Source organism: Stomoxys calcitrans, chromosome 5, assembly GCF_963082655.1.
Source record: "Stomoxys calcitrans chromosome 5, idStoCalc2.1, whole genome shotgun sequence".
Taxonomy (NCBI): Eukaryota; Metazoa; Arthropoda; class Insecta; order Diptera; family Muscidae; genus Stomoxys; species Stomoxys calcitrans.
Genome location: NC_081556.1, coordinates 62,712,219 through 62,733,170, shown reverse-complemented (window position 1 = coordinate 62,733,170; position 20,952 = coordinate 62,712,219). Strand labels below are relative to the sequence as shown.

At 39.1% G+C, this 20,952-nt stretch overlaps 1 protein-coding gene across 1 annotated transcript in view; it reads left to right on the top strand.

Moving 5' to 3' along the window:
- Positions 1-20,952, top strand: part of LOC106084355 (protein slit) — a 197,782-nt gene that overhangs the window by 92,701 nt on the left and 84,129 nt on the right. The window contains 1 exon segment of the mRNA XM_059370487.1: positions 18,367-19,455. Within this exon segment, the coding sequence (XP_059226470.1) occupies positions 19,151-19,455 (305 nt within the window). The 5' untranslated portion in view covers positions 18,367-19,150.

Genomic DNA, 20,952 nt, shown 5'->3' with positions numbered 1-20,952 from the left:
AAATGGTACCAAAATGGGTGAACTTTGTACAGGGCTGATGGATAGATATAGAATTTTGAAATTCGACTAACGGAAGAAAATGTACATTAGGTACCAAAATGGGTGAACTTTATACAGGGCGAATGGATAGAGATAGAATTTTGAGATTCGACCAACGGAAGAAAATGTACATTAAGTACCGCAATTGGTACCATTTATTACTTTCATGACAGAGGTTCAACTAGGAAAAATATGGTGGGTGACTATGATCTTTTACAATTCGTGCATTTTGATACCAATATTCGTGCCATTTGGTACTTTCTGTGCCGATGGAGCTAGAGGCCTGAAATTTGGCATGGAGGTAAAGCTTAGAAATATATGATGGCGACTAAATGATTTTTTCAATTCGATCAAAATTTGTACCAAAATTTGTACTAGGTACTTTCTTTGCATATGGAGCTAGAGGTCCGAAATTTGGGATGTAAGTATAACTAAGAAATAAATGATGGGTGACTAAATGATGCGTTCACAATTTGTACATTTTAGTACCATAGTTGACCATTGTGTACTTTCTGTTTAGATGGATCTTGAGGTCTGAAATTTGCCATATTGGTGCAATTAAGAAATAAATATTGGATTGCACATTTTGGTATCAACATTGGTACGATTTTGTTCTTGGTTTACAGATGGAGCTAGAGGTCTGAAATTTGGCATGTTCACGCAAAAAACTTCGTTTCGAAAACGTTGGACTTTGTTTACAAGTACTTGTTAAAAAGAACTTGTTTTTGCTACAAATTTGCTACAAATTCTTGCAAGAATTTGTGATATACATAACGTTTTTTAATCCTGACAATACCTTTCATTCTTGATATATAGAACATGTTATTCAGGATTGCAACTATGGGTTCTTTATTTATGAATTAATTTAACGTCATTCTTATGTACGTATATTTTTTTCTTTTTAATAGAATGAACATATTGATGAGGATGCCAAGTTCAATAAAATGTTGAAATAAATTCGAACAAAATTACCTGTCATATGCAAATCTCCGATGCCTATTTCACAAAACAATTTGATGCGCAATTATATTTAAGGCCTTAAACTTTTTCCACAACTCCATTATTGTTTTGTATTATGATCTGCTGTATTCGTTATGCTACAAATAAAAAAATGCTTTTGTGAGTTGTTGTTTCCGCACATTTAAATACCTACTTTGAGATGGACATTTCTTTATCGCTTAAATATTATGACCAGCAGTTCGACCAAGCTGCTCAATATACTGACTCTTTGCTCAGTCAAAACAAAAAAAGGAAAAAACTTTGTTTGTGATAATGTGTCTATACCAGTCACGAGCACACAATTGCAACTATGTGCCAGCCCATGGCCTTGCTTGGGTTAATTTTCTTGTGTAAGTACACAGAAGTGTGCAATATTGTGAGTATTTTACCGTAGACGAACCTGCTAAAGGGTTTACAAGAAACAAAATTAGTTATGTTCAAAAATGCTACTTATGGCTTAAGTTTGATAAACTGAAGATAAAAGTATTTTGTTTGTCCTTAAAAAAAAACTCGAACGTTTTATTTTTTTGCGTGTTGGTACACGAAGGAAATATATAATGGGTGGCTAAATGACCCCTTCAAAATTCGTAAATTTGGTACCAAAAACAGCTAAATAAAAACTAAAACATACAAAATGGAACTTCCTTTACAAATTGAACTAAAGCGCTCAAAATTGCGATTCATTTATACATTGACAATATATATACAGCCAATTTATTAAGTTTATCGATATATTGTTATTCTTGGTACTATTTGGTACTTTCTTTATAATAGCGGACCGATTTCTGAAATTTTACTCGCAATTATTACAAAACTTCTACCTCGGCTTTCCGAAGTCCAACACTAAAAAGTGGATTTCAAAAACGGGGGTAGCGAATCGTACCACCAGGATGCTAGTCTATAAAAGAGTTGCTTGACTGACTGACTAATTGCCCAGCCCAAAGGGCTAAAGCTAGAATCATGAAATTTTGCACGAATATTGTTCTTGGGTCATAGGCACGGGATAAGGCTGGATTTTGTGATATTCGTTCTTTTAGCTACTAAAAAGTAGAAAAATACGAAATAGTACATATTTGCCCAGCGCTAACGGAAAGGTCTAAAATTTTGTTCTTGGGCTCTAATTGAAGAGCGTCTCGAAAAATAAAAGCTATAATCACGAAATTTTGCACGAATGTTGGCCTTGGGTCACAGGCACGGGATAAGGTTGGATTTGGTGATATTCGTAGGTTTAGATATTAAAAAGAACAGGCAAGTAGAAATTCTACATATTTGCGTAGCGAAAGGAAAGGGCTAAAACTTAGCTCTAAGTTCAAACTAAAGAGCGTCTCGAAAAATCACATTTGGTAAAAAAAAATTCGAAAATCGTACCGGAAGTGGGAGAAATAGTACGTTTAGTACCGAAATTGATATAATTTGGTACTATCTTTGTAAATTGAATTGGAGCTCCGAATTTTGGAACTAAGGTACACTATGGCAACCTAAATTATACCCTCCAACATAAGATTGGGGTATACTAATTTCGACATTCTGTTTTTAACTCCTTGAAATATTCGTCTAAGATCCAAAAAGTATGTATAAATGTCATGACGATCTCTTGATTTTAAATCGTTCTAGTCATGTCCGTCCGTCTGTCTGTCTGTCGAAAGCACGCTAACTTTCGAAGGAGTAAAGCCAGCCGCTTGAAATTTTGCACAAATACTTTTTATTAGTGTAAGTCGGTTGGAATTGTAAATGGGCCATATCGGTCCATGTTTTGATATATATGGTTAAAATCGGTTTATAACCTGATATAGCTGTCATATTACCCGATCTGGGGTCTTGACTTCTTGAGCCTCTGGAGGGCACAATTCTTATCCCATGTGGCCGAAAATTAGAATGACGTGTTTTGTTAGGACTTCCAACAACTGTGCCAAGTATTGTTTAAATCGTTCCACAAGTTGATGTAGCTGCCATATAAACCGATCTTGGATCTTGACTTTTTGAGCCTCTATAGGGTGCAATTATTATCCCATTTGGCAGAAATTATTTACAACGACTTCTCCTATGACCTTCAACGTACGTGTTAAATATGGTCTAATTCGGTCTTTACCCTGATACAGCTCCCATATAAACCGATCTCCCTATTTTACTTCTTGAGCTCCTAAAGGGCCTCATAAAATTGGCTGAAATTTTCCACAATGACTTCTACTATGGTCTCCAACATTCAATTCAATTATGGTACGAATTGAACCAAGACGTGTGATATAGCTCTAATAGCATAGCAATTTTTACTTTTATACCTTGTTTACCTAAAAAAGAGATACCGGGAAAAGAACTCGACAAATTCGATCCATGGTGGAGGGTATATAAGATTCGGCCCGGTCGAACTTAGCACGCTTTTACTTGTTGGGTAACTATAACAGTTTTTGGGAATATGTACATTTAGGAACTAAAAACGTACCAAATAGGAACGAAAGTCATCTGGTGTAAAAGGATGAGGGTGAACAGGGCAAATAGTACTGGTAACGGGAGAAAACGTTTAGTACCGCAATTGGTACCATTTTCTTCACAGACGGATCTACAGGTCTGAAATTTGGCATGCAGTTACAACTACGAAAAATATGATGGGTAACTATGATCGTTTCACAATTCGTCCATTTTGGTACCATTTGGTACTTTCTGTGCAGATGGAGCTAGGGGTCTGAAATTTGGCATGGAGGTAAAGCTTAGAAATATAAGATAGGTGGCCAAATTATCTATTCGCCATTCGCACATTTTGATACTAAATCGGTACCATCTGGTACTTTCTTCAAGGATGGAGCTAAGGGTCTGAAATTTGACATATAGATACAACTGAGAAATATGTAATAGGTGACTAAATGATCTATTAAAAATTCATACATTTGGAACCAAAATTGGTACCATTTGGTACTTATTTTACAAATGGGGTTAGTTGTTTGAAATTTGGCATGTAGGTACAAAAAAGAAATATATAATAGATGGCTAAATGATCCATTCAAAATTATTACAATTTGGTACCATGTAGTTACCGAAACATACAAAATAGTACTTTCTTTACGAATTGAGCTAAGGCGCTAAAAGTTGGGATTCAATTATACCTTGACAATATATATTGGGCGACTTAATGATTTTGCCGATGTATTGTTATTTTTGGTACTTTCTTTACAGAAGGGGACAGGTTTTTGTAATGTCACGGCTCTAGAGAGTCTTGGTCCTAATCGTGAGCCCTATTATTAAGTCATCCCCTACCAGAGATGGTCCGTAAGACGATTTTTTAGGTTTCCGACTGTCAAAAAGTTGTAAAAGTCGAAAACGTCGTATACTTGTATAAAACGTAGAAAAAGTCGCAAACGTCATAAACCTTAATAACTCAGTGTAAAAGTTTGATTTTTAACAAATATTATTGTCACTTATTTGTTGTATATAGAAGAGTTTATATGTAAAAAAATTTCGCAATAAAAGAAATATTAAGTTTTTTTTTTTAATTTTTGCGTTTACATTTTTCACACAATAAATTGGAAATATACGCAAATTTCAAGTCAATTTATAAAGTAACGTTTAAGGATTTTTTTGTGAAGCAATTTATATAATTTTTATAATTTATTTTCATCAATTATATTTAGAAATTGCAATTATTTTGTATCCTTTTGCAAAATTATTTGCTTCTCCCGTTTTAATTTGCTTTTTGAAAGCTGTTGTAAAGGACATATGTTAAAAATGCATGACATCTGAGGAAGTGTCAAGTGAAATGGTACATGGAGTGTTAATTATGTTATTCAATAACAATACTTAAAAATAACATTACTTATTCAATAAAATACTTAACACGCCATCTTCCATTTCACTTGACATTACCTCACATTAGCATACTTAACACGCCATCTACCATTTCACTTGACACTACCTCAGATGTCATTCATTTTATAACAATATTGGTAAAAATCGTGTAAACCTACGGCAGCTTTTTCTAATTCTGAACCGATTTTTTCCAATTTCAATATTGTTCGTCTCCAGGAGGAAAAAATTACTTATGCCAAAATTTTTAGTTAATCAGATCAAAAATTCGACATATTTTCGTTCGAATTTTTTTTCTGTCAGAAACCTAGTTTTTTGGCTAGGTTTACGACGTTTTCGACGTATGTAATATACGTCGGAAATGTATGTCATATACGTCACTGTTTCTGACAGGCCATCTCTGTCCCCTACATACATATTTTTGTTTGCGCTGCAAAATGTTCCTTTGTGGTTCGATTTCCAAAATTTCTTTATTTGTTGTAAAGGGCTCCTTAATACCTATAAAACACATGCTTTTTGTGCCAAATATCTTTAATTGTTGTGGAGTTATTTGACTTACAAACTTATTTATCTACAAACAGATTTTATTTATTTTTTTTAATATCTGATTTTCATGAAAAAGACCTGGCAGCACAGCAGGTTCTAGACCGAAGGAGTTGTATACAACGGATTCAACAAGTTGAAATTGGTTGGGAAATCAAGAGACGAATCAGCATTTGAAGAGTAGTTCCAATCCTTTCTCAACTGCCCCTGGATGCGTAAGGAAACTCATCATGGCAAGATCGAACGATTCTTGTGAGGATGAGCTCTGGCGGACTCGGGAGATGAGGCTAACGCAACAGTGGTGGAAATTATGAATACTGGCTATGAACGATGGGCCCAATGACCAGTTTCAGTGGCAACAAGTCCATATTTCAACTAAGCAATCTTCATAAAGTAAAACCGGCATTTTATGCTTATGTGTTTGGAAAGCCCAAAAACAAAACATTGGACCTAGGTGGCAACTCTGTATTTAGAAATGATCTCGTAAAGTATTCGGTAGTTGAAAACTAAACATTTGGGTGTAAAAAAAAGTTTATGGTATATTTTAATTATATTTATGTATAATGCTCTTACAGAGATGCGATTTAAAAAATACGAATGTTTGCTAAATTATTATTGTAGAATATAATTCTGGGTGTTAAAGTGCACCGCCTTTTTTATGAAGTTTTCGTAATTTTCCTTGTGTTTCTTGGAGGACAACTTTGTCCGTTCGACCGGATGCATACATCGGCAGGAAGTTAATTTTGTCTACTTTCATGTTTATAAGGATTCAAATGCCCGAATTTGCCCTAAGTAGGGGAATTAAGTCAATGTTTAGATATACAATAGCTCCCAAATAAACCGATGCCAGAATTGATTTCTTGAGCCCCTATAGGTCGCAATTTTTATCCGAATTGCCTAAAATTTGGCGCACAGATTTCTCCGATGAAGTCAATATCTAAGCCAGGTATGGTTCAAATCAGTCCATAACCTGATATAGCTCTCATATAAACCGATCTCCCGATTATACTTCTTGGGCTCAAAGACGGTGTAATTCTTTTCCGATTTGGGTAAAATTTTGCACGATCATTTCTGCTATTACCTCCAACATCCAAGGCAATTATGACCTGAATCGATCCATAACCTCATATAGCTCCCATATGAACCTATCTCTCGATTTGACTTCTTGTGGCCCTAGAAGCATCAATCGAACGATAGGTTTATATGGGAACTACATCCGCTTATAGATAGATTCAGGCCATAATTGGCTTGGATATTGGAAGCAATAACAGAAATTATCGTGCAAAATTTCAGTCAAATCGGATAAAAATTCATTTAGGGGCTTAAGAAATATATTTGGAAGTTTATGTGGGAGCTATATTAGATTATGAACGGAATTGAATATTAGATGCTGGCGGTTATAAAAGAGATCAGTATGTAAAATGTTAGCAAAATCGGATAAAAATTGCGCCCAATAGGAGCTCAAGAAATCAATTTGGTGGAGGTCAATTAAACGCCAACCGCTAAAAGAAGGCGTGCCATAAATCATATTGGCTTCATGTTTCTTCAGCGACGTATTGATGCCCAAACAGTCGCTTGCACAACATTTTAGATATCTAGCTGTTTCCTGTGATTTATTGCCTTTAAAACCCCTTATTGGGCCCATAGTGCTATGGTCCGGTTTCTGCAGATAAATCTCCACCTTTGCAAGGCTGCTCCGGTGGTACTAAAGGTCCTTCTGATGGCAGAAGGATTTGATGTGTCCAGTATCGATGGGTGTGCGGAGGAATGATCCGTGGACTAAGAATTCCTAGATTTAAACTTCTCGAGGATACGGGAAATGGGAGACATAGAGCCGGTATTCTTGCGGTATTCTTGCAGAGACAAGTCTAAATGTTTTTCTTTATCCGTCGCTAAGCACTGAAGATTCTGCAGTAGCCAGCCTTGAAATTAATTTGTCTCATTGCTGGCTGGTTGCCCTTTATATGACACACGATTCAGAGATGCCCTTTATATGGCACACGATTCAGGTTCTAGTACCCCTAGATGTCACCTTTGCATCGGAGGATATAACCAGAAGGATATGCGACTGGGAAGAGTTGGATGACCACGGCTTCTTTGATCATGGTTATATTAGTTTCAGTCTTGGCGAAAATACGCCAGAAGCGGTCCCTCGGCTAAACAGAAGACAAGCGGATTGGGATGAATTTGGGCACACATTCGGCCCGACTATCCCCTCTAGACCAGAAAAGGAAGAGGAAACTGCGGAGGATATAGACATTATGGTCAAGATGGATAATCATGGATAACAAAGGCCCTGAATGACTCGCTTGTGTCAGCATATCATAGTGCCAACCCAAGGGGCAAACACCGACTGCCGTGGTGAACCCCAGAACTGGTTTAGACTGGGCGAAGGCCACAAGAGCACCACACGATTGGGACGTCTATAAGGCTGAGCTAAGAAAGTAAATGGGCGAGCTGAGAAACGCTCAGAACCAATCCTGGGTGGACTTCTGCAGCTCCGTGAAGGATACATGTGAGTTCTCTAGGCTAAGAAATATGATATCCTCGAGACCTTTACGGTGGGATATATTCAGAAGTCAGATAATGTACTGACAATATCTTGTATCAGCATGTCGTATATACCTGTGCGATGTAGAGACACAGAGGTCATTTACATTCCAAAAGCAGAAAAAGCATGCCACTTGAAGGCGAAGGATTTTCTTCCTATTAGTATGTCATCCTTTATGATAAAGATTCTAGAGAGACTGATAGAAACAAAGACCTATGGAGATCGTCTGTCTCAGCAACAGTACACATAAAGTAAGGGCAACTACACTGAAACAGACCCAGTCGTGAAGCTGTGTAATATTTGTTTCCACTGTTGAACATTATTCGTGAACTTTCCACTTTTTGTTGTAAGAGTTATTTCATTTTTGGCAAAACCTTTAGAAACTTCGTCTGCTTTAAGGGACGACCACTTTTTTCGAAAATTCTTTGAAGGCAAAATATGCGTTAACAGAAAAGATGGGTCGTTAGATTTGTTTATTCACCATCATGGATGGTGCTACAAATTTACACAAATGAACTTAGTTGAAGGACAAATCAGCCAAAAATGTAAGCTTCCTTGGGCCGTAGGAGCCTAATCAGGAGATTGGTTTATATGATAACTATATCAGATTATAAACCGATTTGGACAATGCTTACCACCAATGTCCGAATCATGAATAAACATTATATGATAATTATAGCCAAAGTGGATTATAATTGCGGCTTTTAGGGGCATTTTCAAGCTGAAGGAGCTTTATCCAAATCTTAACCGATATTGCTCTTTTGCAATGATCTACATCAATAAGAAATATCTGTGCAAAATTTCAAGCGAAAATCTTTATTCGTTCGAACGCTGTCATGATTCCGGTAGACGGACGGGCGGACTAGTCTAGATTGACTTAGATTGTCAAGTAGCTCAAGAATATATAGCCAAAAAAAAAATGGCAAAACGTAAGCGTTAGCCTATTGAAGAAAAGCGTCGTATAATATCCTAATCCTAAGTTGATAAAGGCTCGAAAAAAAGAAAAATATGGCTAATGAATTCTAATTTCGGCTAGAACTGGCTAAACTATTTAATAACCAAAAAACAGAAACAGTTTGGGATGGCTTGATAAATTTAAACAAAGACACGATATTTTCAACGCAGATAAAACTGGCCTGTTTTTTAAACGCTTGTCTTCCAGAAAGAACAATTGCATTTAAAAATTAAAAACGTGTTGGTGGGAAGAAAAGCAAGGATCGAATTTAGGCAAAAAAAAATGAGAATCACTTTATAATATTACAACAATATCATTAATAACAACATGAAACAAAAACATAAATTTTTATTCGTCACAAATTCTTGAATAAATGTGTCATAAAAGATTTTATCTACTTTTTAGTAAACAAAGTCCAACGTTTTTCATAATGGTCTTGTCGAAAATTTCATTTATGATAAATGGATTATTTTTTGCATGTAGAGTTACCTGCCCAACAACAAAATAATCAACGATGCAACTCAGTGGTGATGGGGTAGAAATTCCCTCTCTTCTGTCATTAGAGAGGGAGATCATTAAAAAAGATTTGTAATAATAAATGCAAAATTATTAACTAAAACTATTATCTGTTCCCGGTTAATCGAAGCACGGACATTCGATGCCACACTGTAATTGCGACTTGTAGGAGCTCTACTTGAGGTTATTGATCGGTTTATATGGCGATACCTAACGATTGGCCCAATTTTCCTAGGACAAATTCGGGCACATGAAACTTTATAAACATGAAAGTACCTTTACCTTTCAACCGATATATACATTTGTTCGAAAGTGATCGGACAAACACAGTTGTGCTCCAAGAAAAACGAAGAAAATTTTCGGAACTGTATGCCAAAGACGACTCATGTTAGCATTCAAAATTAATTAGTATGGTCTATAACAACATCGTAACAAGCTTTCGTATTTGTTTTTAAATTGCACACCTTTGGGAGCTTTATATGTACATTTATTTCTTTGTGAACTTGTTTTTTTGACACCCAAATGTTTATTTTTCGTAATTTGGTTTAAAAGAATCAAACCATTATACGCAACAACAAACTACAACTTTTCCAAGATCATTTCTAAATGCGTGAAGTGGTGTGGTGCTAACGCAGTGTGAACATCTTTACCGACAGTAAAATTGCCATAAGGGCAATAACAACCAGGACGGTAAGGTCACGAACAGTCTTGCAGTGTAAGAAGTAGATTAACACCTTCTCTGGGGATGGCAAAATCCGAATCGTTTGGTTGCCGGGCCATAACGGAGTAAGGGGAAATGAAAGGGCTGACGATTTGGCGGTGAAGGCGAGAGGACTGCCGTCAAAAAACCTTTCGGGTCGACGCAGTCCGAGTTAAGGGAGTGGGCGACGAATGCACAAGCAACATTGTGGAACAGCGAAACGGTCGATAGGACGGCCAAAATCCCGAAAATTCGTCCAGATCGTGACGAGGCTATTACTGAAAGGAAGCAAGAAGCAGGTCAGTATAACTATTGGTACCATAACGGGACACATAGGACTACGAGCTCACTTATGTAAAATCGGTGCGGCAAGTGATAGCATGTGTAGGGCATGCGGGGAAGATGATGAGACGTTGGAGCATTTCCCGTCTTTCGCGTACAACAGATATCGGCACTTGGGTGCAGGGGAGTGGTATTGAAAACAATTAAGGATTTTGTAAGTAGCACGGAATTCCTAATTTAAAATTTTTTTAGAGGTTACTTTATAGTTTTTAGAGCGCACAACATACCAATTACTGACTTAGGTGTACGTCCATAGTGCCATGGGGCGGATTAATATCTGCACCCTCTTTTCAACCTAACCTAACCTTACCTAACCCAAGTATTGGCCTAATCACGTTCCAGTAGAGCCAGTCCTATCTTCGGATACATAATGCCGAACATCTGCGACCCTGTTCGGAACCCTCCGAAATGTGGCACTTCCTGTTCACTTTCCTTTCCTAGTTCACTCCTAAGTATTGACCATGTCAAATTTGCCCACCTTCGTCTTCCTCGTGAGCGGGCAGATTTCAGTCTTCTATGGGTTAACATTCAGACCCCTAGATCTAGCCTAGATGTGTGTCATCTCCAAATCCCTTTCGGCTCTTCTGCATAGCTGATTCAGAACCTCAACCTTTAAAAGTATTTCAACAATGTCTGCACAGTAGACGGGTCAGTCAGCATCTGTTTTAGCTTATTTATGGTGGTCACCCATAAGAGTGTCAATGAAATGCCCCACTGTGGTGTGCCCTGTGTTTGTTTGTTTGTTTATTGATTAAATATGTGTTTTTAGAAAAAAAATTATATTATTATAAAATTGGGTTTAGGAACTATATTCCAAATATAGTGTTTGAAAATTGTTTTCTTGAAGAGTGTAGCATTACTTATGATTTGGATGTTGGATGGCAAAATGTTCCAAAGACGAATTATGTTTATTACAAATTGTTTCTCAGAGTTTGAGGTTCGTAAGCGTGGTAGAATAATTTATAGTCCTCTGCCAGATCGAGCGAAATGGAGATGATCTTAAAGATATTTTGGCTGCTTAAGATAAATAATTTTTTCCGGTAGAATAAAGCATTCCGCTTTTAAGAGGTATTCAAAACTAATGTAGAGTATTTTTTAGGCGAATTGAGAAATTCGGTCTCTCCTTTTCTTATTAAATATGTGCTACTCCCTTTATGTCAAGGGTTCCACAATTTATCCACCTGTTCCTTAGCCCTAGGTTTATCCAGTCACTAAAGACCTGGTCCAAAATTATTTTTTAAAGACAAAAAATTATTTTTTAAAGACAAAATTTCATAAAAATTTTTCCTAAAGACGAAATTTCAATAAAAAATTTTTGTGTCTGCTCAATGCATTTTGCGACACTACATTTGGTTAAAAATTTTAGAGTTTTTTTATTATGCTGTTCTGTCCCAAATAGAAACAAAAACAATATTAAAAATCACAGAATAAAATACAAAATGAAATTTTTCCTATATAAAGATACAATTTGAAGGACATTTTTTCTAAAGGCAAAATGTTGTTCAGACCCGCACATTCCCGAAATTATTTTTTCTACAATTATTTCTATAAATTTCACAACATCATTTTAAACAAAAAGATTTTCCTAAAATTTTTTCTATAGACAATTTTCAATACATATTTAAAATTTTTTAAAGAAACTTAAAGAAAAAAATCTTTTTATTTCATAAGCCACAATATATTTACAACAATTTTTTTTTTTAATATTTCATAACCATTTAGCGAGAAAGGTGGAGTTAATCACATTGACATAAAATAGCACCTACTGACTTATCGCCATTAATTTATTTTTTGCATATAGAAACCACCAAATGCAATAAGACCCTGATTCCACAAATCTTACTCCTAAGAATTTTGAAAAAAATTTTTGTTGGATATTTTTGGATGCCAAAAAAATTGCCCGCCTTCGACAAGCCAATTTCCCCTAAAACATGACCTTATATCACGGTAAAATTTGTTTTTAACTAGTTTTAGTCGTCCACTTTACCCCAATCCAAATATACCTCTTTCCTAGCTCGAGCTGGAATGTTTCTAAGACATCTCCATTCTTGGGTTTTCTAACCATTCGTATTTGATGGGTCAATGACATTTTCTTAACATACCGAACCACCCCGAATAATTTACACTTTAAAATGATTATTTCTATTGAAACCATTTCGTGTTTTCCATTGGAATTTCATCGAAGAAGAAGAGACTATAGAACACCTTGTGTGTGTGTGTCCCGCACTGGCAGTCAAAAGGAGATCCACTTTAGGTTTTCATTTCTTTGAGAACCTGTCTGATTTTGCGGATGTGAACACTCGCAAGTTATTGGGCTTTTTAAAGCGATCTGTATGGTTCAACGGTAGGAACTAGAAGGTATCTACCTTCTTCTGTTCCTGTGGTATCAAAATGGACGAAAACGTCTAAGTGAATCTGATGGCAGACTGCTACTTAAACCTAACCTAACGTAGAAATGTGTTCGTATTTTTTACTTCTAGTTCTAGTTTCTTATTTTATCTCCAATAAATTAGGGAAACTTTAGGACATGATGGAAATTATTGCCTTATACGGCAATAGTTGTATGCAATTTTTACCCGACATCTTTTCCACCAAAAACAGATTTTCGATCGATTTTAATAAAGTTCGGAGGATAAATTAGCGGCATCAATTCAGCAGAACATAGATGGCTCGTAAAAATTGCTAAAAATTTGCTACATTTTTTCAATTTGTTTGCGTAAAATTTTACGGAAATAAATGTCATTTAAAACCAATTGACCGACATAAACTACGTTCCTGTTTGGAACTACTATTCCAATTGGTTTGAATTTTTCTTTTTATGAAATATAATAACTATTGAAGTAGAACAATAGCGCCATGAAAATGAAATGAATAAACTGAAAAACAATTTTGGCCAAGAAATTTGGATTAAAAACCATAGTGCAATTTTGAAATATGTACCATATGGCTACTCTTTGTATGGCACATGACTTGTGGTGATTTCTAATGTTGCACTTATACGGGACAACATTTTGCACAGGTCCCCTCAACCCTCTCATAGTGTTACACTTTTAGAATTTTCAATCGAACATGTTCATATGTCCATATGTTGTTATTTCGACCAAGTAATAGATAAAAATCGCATTCTCGTCTTCGAGAAGCGTCTAAAAAGCGTCTAAAAGCTAAATAAAACGCGTTCACTTTTTCCATTTTTATATATTTATTTTAAATATTTCGCCACTTTCCTCCAAACATTCACCAAATTTTGTCTTCTTTTGTTCAAACAAAATTTGCTTGAATGATAGCCGCTAATTTTAAGTGCGATATTCTCCACCGTAGACTTGGCACAGTGTCAGGAATGCAACATTTTTCCACTCTCTGCAGGCAACACCATTACACACGAATACAATCCCATGGCAGCCGGTTGTACGCACCGGATTGACCCGATGGAATCTTCATCGGCAAGGGCTGCCGCCTCAGTGTACGTGTTCGTCTTTTTTCGTCATGGGAGAGGCACATCCCGGAGTGCCTTCTCCGTACGCTTCTGGTCCGTGCCGGGATTGAAAAGAACCCGGACCCTGGTTCTGTTCCGTTTGCCAGAACCGCCTTCATCATCGGTCAGTGTCGGTGAGGTGTAACCGGTGCTTGGAGTGGGTACACTTCCGTTCTTGCTCTGGCCTAACTTCGCTACGGGAGTATAGTCATACTGGCTGTGTCGCTAGGTGCTGTGCGAACATAGCCAGCAGTGGGTCACAAGCGTCGCCGTCGTCGCCCTCGTCGTCGGACTATGTGACCCCCCCGACCTCTCCCGTACGGCAATTTATGCAACGACAGCACCCTAGCCCTACTATTGCCAGGCCAGTGCCGGGAAGTGTATCGTTCTTGCAGTTAAACTGCAATGGACTGCGAGGCAAGATTGATGAGATTGTAGATTTTATGAGTCGGAAGAGCATATCGGTCGCAGCGATCCAGGAGACAAAGCTGACTAACACCTGCAGCTTGCACAGTTGTCTCGGCTACAATGCTACGTAAGGATCGCTCAAGGAATGGAGGTGGGGGATTGGCCTTCGTTATACACCATTCCGTGCAGTATAGACCTATCTCGCCTGCGCTTGACGCTAGTGACCCATACATGGAATGTATGGGGGTAGCAGTCAGGTCTGGTACTGCCGAGATAGAGATATACAACGTGTATATACCGCCGGTTGGTAGCTGTGTCCCGATTAATGGCCAGGCCTACAGCCCCGACATATGTGGGTTGCTATCTGGCCATGGTCGTCTGGTTCTGGGGGATTTTAATGCACATCACTCGTCATGGCATTCTCCCCTAGGTAACGACCAGCGTGGCATAGCTTTGGCAGAGCAGATAGATAGCTCCACGTTTTGCACGGTGAATGAGGATGCCCCCACTAGGATTACGAGGAGGTGCAGCAGCTCGCCAGACATCTCAATTGCATCCCCTGATCTCCTGAGTGACGTATCCTGGCAAGCCGTCATCTCTTTGGGGTCAGACCACCTCCCCATAATCCTCACCATCGACCGACCACCCGACTTCATAACCTCTGAGCGCCGGACGTTCATCAATTACAAGAAGGCCAATTGGACCGGCTTCAGAGAGTACCAATCGCCGCTTCAATGAACTGCCACCCCCCTCTGATGTGCTTGTGGCCGAGAGGAAATTCCGAGACATCATCAACGCAGCAGCCGCTCGCTTTATACCAGCCGGTCGAATACCGCAAGTGCGACCCAATTTCCCGGCGCAAGCAGTGGTACTAGCAGACGAGCGTGATGGGATTCGTGCTATGGACCCCGCTAACCCCAGAATCAGCGAGCTGAATCTGGAAATAAACAGGGTAGTCAACGAACATAAGCGGAATTTGTGGCTGGAACACTTGGAGCAATGTAACTTAGGCACCGGTGCAGACAAACTGTGGGCCACTGTTAAGTCTCTCTCGAACCCCGGTAGACGGGACGACAGGACCTTAGTCACTTTTGGCGAGATAACCGTGACTGATCCGAAGAGATGCGCCAGGTTGTTCAACCGTCAATTTATTGTGCATCCCGAGAGAGACAGGGCAAGGAGGAGAGCCATTCGCCGTATTCGTGGTCTCCGAGCCGATGAACAGTCATCACAATTTACCGTGGGCGAAGTTACGAATGTCATCCGTGGCGCCAAATCTTCCAAGGCGTTGGGCCGCGACGGAATCTCTACATTGATGCTGAAGAATCTGGATTTACCTGGAGTTGAGTACCTTACCACTGTCCTTAACCTGTCATTGAACACTCTTATAGTTCCCGATGTCTGAAAAATGGGCAGAGTGATCCCGCTACTGAAGCCTGGTAAAGACCCGAGTTTGGGGGAGTCGTACAGACCGATCTCCCTTCTCTCACCAGTGGCTAAGACGCTTGAGGCATTACTCCTCCCGAGCCTCGTAGGAGAATTTCCATTCGCCGAGCATCAACACGGATTTCGGAGACTGCACAGCACAACAACACATTTGCCGTGGCTTCAATCAACCCAGGCCATGTGATAGGACGGTCCTCGTGGCACTGAACCTATCGAAGGCATTCGACACGGTCAGCCATGCCAAATTATTTGAGGACATCGCCAACACGTCCCTCCAGCCAGGCTTGAAACGTTGGGTCGCGAATTATCTGTGTGGCCGCCAGTCATTTGTGGAATTTAGGGATAAGAAGTCAAAACACCGTAGAGTGAAACAGGGAGTTCCCCAAGGTGGGGTGATATCTCCGGCTCTGTTTAACCTCTACCTATCCTCCATCCCACCTCCTCCAGACGGCATAGAGATCGTATCTTATGCGGACGATTGTACGATCATGGCATCAGGCCCCCCACCCATTGATGACATCTGCGATAGGTTGAACGCCTACCTCAACGAGCTTGCCTCATATTTCGCTGCAAGAAATCTGAAGATATCCGCCACCAAATCTTCAGCCACACTGTTCACTACAAATACGCGTGAGGTGAATATTGAGCTGACTGTGATGGTCGATGGAGAAATGATTCCGACCATCAAGTGTCCCAAAATACTTGGCGTCACATTTGACAGCTCCTACACTTTCTCCCCACATGCCACAGCAATCTGCAATAAAGTCAAAAGTAGAAACAAGGTCCTCAAGTCACTCGCTGGCAGCACTTGGGGTGCAGACAAAGAAACCTTGTTGACCACGTACAAAGCAATTGGCCGGTCTGTGGTAAGTTATGCAGCGCCAGTGTGGTCACGTCAACTTTGTGACACGCAGTGGAATAATATTCAGATCTGTCAGAATGCCGCCCTCCGAACTACGACGGGCTGTCTCCTCAGTTCTCATGTGGACCACCTTCATCAGGAGACAAAGATCCTACCAGTGCGAAGACATAACTACATGCTGTTTAAGCAATACCTTTTGGGCTGTTATCGCAGAAATCATCCAAATCATCATCTTGTGGATAGATACCCACCGCCCAGAAACCTTAAGGTAGATCTACACGATCTAGAGTGTGAGGTACAAGAGAGAACCTCTAGATCAAGCGGCATATCAAGCGGGTCTGAACAACATTCATGCAGACACGGTAGCAGACGCGTTAATTGGCTACCGGGTGAATGTAATCCTTGGAGAACGACCACCACCCATTGCACCCGAAGAAATCGACCTCCACCGGCAAACCAAAGTGGTTCTGGCTCAATTACGTTCCGGCAGATGCAGCCGCCTCAATTCCCACAGAGCTAGGATTGATGCCGACGTGCAAGATGTATGTCCCGATTGTAACCAGGGACCGCACGATACACGTCACCTGTTTAACTGCCCGGCCAGACCCACTCGACTCAGACCCAGATCCCTGTGGACGCACCCCATCCTAGTCGCGGAGTTCCTGGGTCTTGACACTCAACAGAATCAAGCAGACGAAAGATAGTACACAATAAACTGCTACAACAACAACAACAACACGAATACAACACCCGATGGTGGGGTTACATATTTTTTTTTTGACCAACGAACACAAAATTTCGATTTCAGTGCAACATGTCGAAAAAACTATTCTACGGGGTGAATAACATCATTGTGGATAGTGTTGGTAATATACATCATCAGATATGTGGAAGTTCATATTTTAGTGAAAAGGTTAAGGTATCGCATATATTAAAAGTTTTAATCTCATGATTTTGTAAAAAAATATGGCCTGTTACCAGGAACATGCAGGAGAATAAGATGTATTTTATGTATCAGAGAATATCAGCGGAAGGATATCTGACGTGTAGCACTTGGATGACATCAGCTTTTCTAAACACTACTAAATAGCAGCAAGCGTATTGGGATAATTTTCCGCACGCATTATACAGCACTGGCCCTAGTTGACCTGAAAGCAATTTTTTGAAAATTCAATCCTAAGGAAAACTTAAGAGGGTCCTGCCGAACACAAAAACAGTAAAATACATCTATCGGTTTAAAATTTATAGAAAACCGATGCCGCTTATGAACTGTTGTTATGAAGCAGTTGTTAACCGGTAATGTACTTTGAGAGAGTCTTAATTGAGAATTCCAAACGTTTATCATTTACAATTTTTATAGATACGGCGTTTGACAATTGTCCGCCTGAAAATGGGAACAGCGCACCAGCCCTGCAACAAAAATGCCAATTTGCAAATTATGGTTTGATAGCCAGTCTGTAAATATTATTTCTTTGCTATCAAGGTTGTCCTTAGCTAAGGATGGTCGGATGCCAAAGCGTTCATCACTGCTGGAAGAACGTGATGGCCTACCTGCTTAATATCGATATGGATTACTAACTCTCACCCATGGAAAAGTGTTACTTACCTACCTACATCTTTACTTCTTTTCCCACTTACTAACACATACATAATTATTATAAACATAAATATATGCGTACATATTTATTTGACGAATCCACCATAATTTTTCTTCTCTCTTTCTCATCTTTAATTCCAGATGTTCTGCGTCGAATACTTAAGGGCGTACAAATGAACATAACGTGCCCCGGATAACATTCGTTTACAGCTGCTACTATCGACAACAAAATCTAAGGCTACAGCAGAAACCGAAACAACAACAAACATTCCTTTTTGTTGACTACCTACCTACTCTTCTTATCCATTCTAAATGAAAGTGATTGAGTAGCAGATCACCGACTCTTCTGCTCTGTTTGCTATCTCTCTGGCTGTCGCTTATACATTATTTTACTCTCTGTTATTGCCTTTGGGCTTCTCACATAAACTCGACCTCACTTGTAGCTCGCTGACATATGAGGGCAAACTAAGAGTTTTTAATGACTTGATAATTAGTGTTCGTAAAGTGTGTATGTAAGTTGGTCGTGCTGCGAGACGCCAAACCTAATGTAAATCGTTTGCTTCTTTTTGCCTTCGCGTCGTTTACATACGGAAAGAAAAAGAAAAAATCAATTGTAGCAATTCTACTCCCATATTGGGAAGTGTATACAAGATAAAATAAGATGTAATAATAACGAATTTCACAGGGATATCCTCCACCTTGGGTGAAGTGAAATAAGGATAACAAGTGGTTTTATTGAGTGTTTTTTTAAACAAAACAGCACAAGGCTGTACTCGCCTATAAGTGGCATAAAGCGAATCCAATCAAGGTGAAGAGTAGCGTGAATTTATTTGTGGAGTTTGTCGGTCACAAACCAAGTGTTTATTTAAAATTTCGGCAATAGGATACAATATTTCAAGGACTTTGTCCATGTGTAGAAAAAACAATGGCGGATTCAAAAGCCCCAATTCGATTTAAAGGAGGCACACGATCAAGAACAAATTCCCCATTCTGGCTGCTCTTTCGGATATTACTAGGTGTTCTAGTTCTGCGATGGAGTGCTGTTACGACTGTGTTCGCTGAACCATTTGGAGGTGGTTCAGTAGGAATACATATACCTGGAGCCAGTTTAAGCGCCATCAGTGAAGCGAGATGTCCTAGAATATGCACGTGCAATGGATTAACTGTTGACTGTTCGCATCGAGGATTAACCCAAGTTCCGCGCAAAATATCAGCCGATGTGGAAAGACTGTAAGTACAATCAAAACCTCTCCTGTAATACCTACATACAATACAGAAGACTAAATATGTTAACAAAAAGTTATCAGACAGATCATCTAATACCACACTGTTATGTTAAACTACGGTCCTCAAGGATGCAACAAAGAATTTGGTAAATACATATGCTTTTATGTCAAGAAGGATACGGCATAAAGCATATGCTTATGGCAATAAAGCAGGCCATTTATATGCACTCGAGTTGCTTGTATATCTAATCCGTTGTACATATGGCAATTTGCGATTTGGCTTTTAAATTAATTTTATTACGTACTTGGTTGATTTAAACATTTGAGTTAGGCTTAAGGTCGTTTAGAGAGAAACGCAGATATTGAGATTGAGAAATGAATGAATTATAAGTCCGGTCACTGTGCACCTATATACTGTAACATTATACAACTTACTGCCACAAACTGTCATAGCTTTTACTTTACTTTACTTTAATTGGCTACGACAGAATATTTGTTCCACTAGCCGAATGTAGAATAGCGTTCCAAGCGCCTCGATCTTCTGTGCTCATTCTAAAATCTCTGACACCAAGTTTCGAGGTGTCGTCCTCAACTTGATCTTTTCATCGGGCTTTTGGTCTTCCCGGTTTGCGTGTACCACCGTGTTTGCCTTCAAAAGACTTCTTTGCTGGAGCTTCTTCATCCATTCTGACTACATGACTTATCCAACGCAGCCGTTGTATTTTGATGCGTGTAACTATGCTATCGTCGACATACAGCTCATACAGCTCGTGGTTCATACGTCACCTATATTCTCCGTTAACGCAAACTGGTCCATATATTTTACGAAGAATCTTTCTCCCAAATACTCCAAGCAGTGCCTCATCTGTTTTCACAAGTACCCATGCTTCAGAACCATATAACAGCACGGGTAGTATCAGTGTCTTGTATAGTGTGATCTTCGTCTGTCGAGAGGTGGCCTTGTTTCTAAACTGCTTACTTAGTCCAAAGTAGCATCTGTTTGCCAGTATTATTCTTCGCTTAATTTCAAAACTGGTGTCATTCGTTTCGGTTACGGCGGTGGCGAGGTAGATAAAGTTACTGACTGTCTCAAAGTTGTGGTTCCCAACTTTCTCCATTTTCTTTATCGGTTGTGCAAGGCTTTTTGGGAGTTGAAACCATCCATTTCGTCCTATCTCCATTTACTACCAGACCCATTTTCACTGACTCTCTTTCGATTCTTTCAAAGACTCCAGTTACTACTTCCGGTGACTGACCTATGATATCGATGTCGTCGGCAGGCGAGTAGCATGTGTTCTCTTGTGATTAGTGTGTCATATCTATTCACATCTGCATCTCGTATAATCTTCCCCAGCAGAATATTAAAGAGATCACACGATAGGCTGTCTCCTTGTCTGAAACCTCGTTTGGTATTAAACGGTTCGGAGAGATTCTTTCCTATTCTTACTGAGAAACGCGTATCAGCAAGTGTCATCCTGCAGAGTCTTAAACGAGTATCGAT